This window comes from Otolemur garnettii, unplaced genomic scaffold (assembly GCF_000181295.1).
Source record: "Otolemur garnettii isolate 467f Iridium unplaced genomic scaffold, OtoGar3 scaffold00047, whole genome shotgun sequence".
Classification (NCBI taxonomy): Eukaryota; Metazoa; Chordata; class Mammalia; order Primates; family Galagidae; genus Otolemur; species Otolemur garnettii.
In genome coordinates, this window is record NW_003852442.1 from 3,472,525 (window position 1) to 3,476,338 (window position 3,814).

Consider the following 3,814-nt stretch of genomic DNA (forward strand, 5'->3'; position numbering starts at 1 on the left):
GGCTAGGTTTGAACCCGCCACCTCCAGTATATGGGGCTGGTGCCCTACTCCTTTGATCCATAGGCAACGCCCAAAAGGTTAATTTTGTTTACTATGCAACTGTACAGTTTATATATGCCTGCTGTGTCAAATTGAATTTCTAAATTTGAATATAAAGTAGATGTCCCCTTCTTATGAAATATTCCAGGTGGCTGGAGCCAACTGCTGGGGTTGACGTTGTGGACAAGTAAATGGGAAGTGGAGATGACTCTGTCTGCCGCACGAAGCCCCCTGGAAAGGAGTGCTTAACCCGAGTCGAACATGGTTATCAGTCTCCGTGGGGAGCTGAGGGGAGTAGACTATTGAGATAGAAGGAGATGCCCGTCCCACAGATGAATAATTGTGAAATTTCCAAGGGACAGGATAATTAGAGACGAATGTGAGACAGAGGGACCCCTCACACGCTTAAATAAGAAGATGCCACCCACAGTCGCCCCCGTGGAAGGCCCTAGAGTTCCCAAGATGCTCCTGAGCCCCTCTCACACCCGATCTGGGAACCCCCCGACCTGCACCCTGTGAATGGGCAACCATAGGCACTGAGTTATGTAAAGTAAGGATCCTCCCCGTGAGCCCTGTGCAGCTATTAAAAGGCCACACTGAAGAAACTTTAGGATGTGAAAAAATCTTCGGGCTATGTTCATTAAGTGAAACAGGTTCAGAACATTCTAGATCTGTGGTCCTCAACCCCCGAGTCATGGACCAGTACTAGCTGGTGGTCTATTAGCAACTGGGCTACACAGGAGGACGTGAGCAGTGGGCAAGCAGAGAGGCTTCCTGAGTATTTACAGCCCCCCCCATCACCAGCTGAGCTCCTCCTCCCATGGGAAGGCAAAGACATTAGATTCTCTTGGGAGGGCAAACCTGCTGTAAACTGCACACGTGAGAGACCCCAGTCTCTATTAAAAACAGAAAACCCAGCTGGGCAGTGTGCTGGCAGATGCCTGTAGTCTCAGCTACTCGGGAGGGTGAGGCAAGAGGATAGCTTGAGCCCAAGAGTTTGAAGCTACTGTGAGCTATGATGCCAAAGCACTCAACTGACAAAGTGAGACTGTCTCAAAAAAAAGAAAGAAAAAAAAAAAGAACTGGCCTCTTCTAACAAATTCCCCAAATGAAGTGTCCCTCAGAACCAATTATAGGACCCCTAAGATCCCATTTACAGAAGTGCATTCTTAGGGCGTATCTGAGGTCATCCTAGGGGACTTCCCAGGACTGTGTACCCTTTTAGAAGCCTGAACTTGGTGCAAGAATTCCACAGAGAATTCATTCTCCAGCTGAGTATCCTCAGGCAAGCCCGTTCATTCTGCACTCGTGTCGAAGACAGACCCCTCTGTGCCAGACTTTGTGTCACCTGCAGCAGAGTATGGGCAAATACTCTAGGGGGCAGGTCTCCCCCATAGGATGGTAGCAACGACTGGAGATATTTTTAGTTGTTCTGACTCCAGGGAGGGATGCTGGTGGCATTTAGTATATAGACCCCAGGGATGCTGCTAAATATCGAAAAATGGCCCAGACAGACCCCACCATGAAGAATGACCCAGCCCAGATGGCAGTGGTGCCCACACCCCTGCTCCAGGGAGGTGACTCCCACTCTACTGTTCTGTGTGTAGCTCGACATCTCTCAGGCCCAGGTTTCTCCTCTGTAAATAAGGGCCAATAACTACTCTGCAGGGTGAATGCTTAGAGGCAGAAATACAAACGCCCTGTGCCCGCCCAGCAGGCCAGTGTTTAGTAAGTCACAGCGTTTGTGTTAGCCATCCTGCCCAGAGACTTCCTTCGAGGTGTTTGAAGACACGTGAAAGAAAAATGTCCAAAATACTTTTCACCGGAGCATCCCAAGAGCTTTCCCTGTTTGCCCCTGACCATGCATGGGAGGGGTCTCCAGGGCAATCCACCCCCACCCCAAATGCAGGGAGGGAGGAGGTGTTTTACCTTCATAAAGTAGTTCCGGCTGGCAGTAGACCTGGTCATCTCTGTCCTTCAGGGCGGTCGCTGTTGTAGATGCCACTTTGATTAAATTGGAACCCACTTCTGCACTCTGAAAAGAATCAATTTTCTTTTTTTTCTTTTTGCAGTTTTTGGCTGGGGCCAGATTTGAACCCGCCACCTCCAGTATATGGGGCCAGTGCCCCACTCGTTGAGCCATAGGCATCACCCAGAATCAATTTTCAAAACATAAAAAAAACAAACTTGTAATGCGGAGCACACATTTGCTTTGCTGTATATATTCAACGAATCCTTGGGCGTGTGTCATCGTGTTTCAGACTGACATGAACCACAGCAAGCAACTATTTTGCTGTTCTTATTCTTTTTTTTTTTGGAGATCAATGCTCTATAGCCTTGGGATGAGTGTTGTGGCATCCTAGCTCATAGCAACCTCAAACTCCTGGGCTCAAGTGATCCTCCTGCCTCAGCCTCCCGAGTAGCTGGGACTACAGGCACCCACCACCACACCTGGCTAACTTTTCTATTTTTAGTAGAAACGGGGTCTTGCTCTTGCTCAGACTGGTCTCGAACTCTTAAACTCAAGCTTAACCTGCCTTGGCCTCCCAGAGTGCAGGGATTACAGGTATGAGCCACAGCCACCCCTGCCCCCACTGTTGTTATGCTTATTCTCAGCTATAAAAAAAAATGAGGATTAGCAATTTGAAGGGACACCACCAAGCTCACACAGGTTGGTAGGTGGTATAAGCAAGACTCCTAATCCCGGGCTTTTTCCTCTCACCCTGGCCTGCCTCATCTCTCACAGGAAAATTAATGTGCTTCTCTGAGCACGTTCTCGCTTTTAAAATGCTGTATGATTCACCTCTAAAAGGTTGCATCAGTCATTAAAAGGATGCTTCTGAGGAGACTGCAATACCATGGGAAACACTCATGGTGCAACTGGGGAGAAAAGACTTCTGAACAGGCTGCACATGGTTCTGAGCTCAACCACGTAAAACAGTTACGTGGAAAAGAAGCTGCAGGAGATATACCAAACATCCCGTCTGCAGCAGGCGGTGGGATCATGGGGGACTTCGATTCTTTCCCCATGCTTCTCTCCATTTTCCATATTTTCTCCCACAAAAATGCATCACTGCTAAAATCAAAACAGACCCGCAACAAAAATTATTATTTGGGAGAAAAATAGCTTTCAAGACCAATACTCCTTGGTCTTAAGTTACCACCAGACTTTGCTGTGTTCATCACCTTACTGTCATCTGATAACCCGGGGAAGGCGGTCAACAGGATTCAATACATATTGCATGTCCGTTACTCCCTGTTGTTGGTGGCGTCTGACAAACAGAAACTCTGAACCCTGAAAACCCCCACCCGCACGGCACCACAGGTCAGTGGGAAGCTCTCCCCACTGCCTTGCTAGGCATGTGACAACCACAGGCCTCTGGGCAGGTCCCAGCCTTGATTCTTAGGGAGTTGGTCGGCAGAGGCTTCTAACTCCAGCCTGAAACTGGTCGGACTGGTTGGGGGATAAACTGTGAATTTTTCCACACGCACAACAGTAACAAACATGACTCGGCTGCTTTCGGAGGCCAACATGCTCAGCTTTGGGAAGGAATCATTTTTCAGGCAGAATTCAACAAAATCCTGCAAGCTTGTTTTGAAATCCCTACACTTGGAGGGACTCTGATGAGACACAGGAGCCCCCCAGAAGGCCCCCCTCCATGTGAAACCTATGGCTTTGTAAGGGCCCGGCTGCATCTGCCTCCTTGTCTGTAAAACTGGGGTGGTGATTCATAACTGTTGGAGAGGTGCTGAGCATAAGTGAGGTTGCTTCCAC

The 3,814-nt window shown here is 48.7% G+C and overlaps 1 protein-coding gene across 1 annotated transcript in view; it reads right to left on the reverse strand.

The window, feature by feature from the left end:
* Positions 1–3,814, reverse strand: part of BCO1 (beta-carotene oxygenase 1) — a 40,227-nt gene that overhangs the window by 6,476 nt on the left and 29,937 nt on the right. The window contains exon 8 of the mRNA XM_003791305.3: positions 1,969–2,074. Coding sequence (XP_003791353.1) covers positions 1,969–2,074 — 106 coding nt within the window. The remainder of the gene's footprint in view (positions 1–1,968; positions 2,075–3,814) is intronic.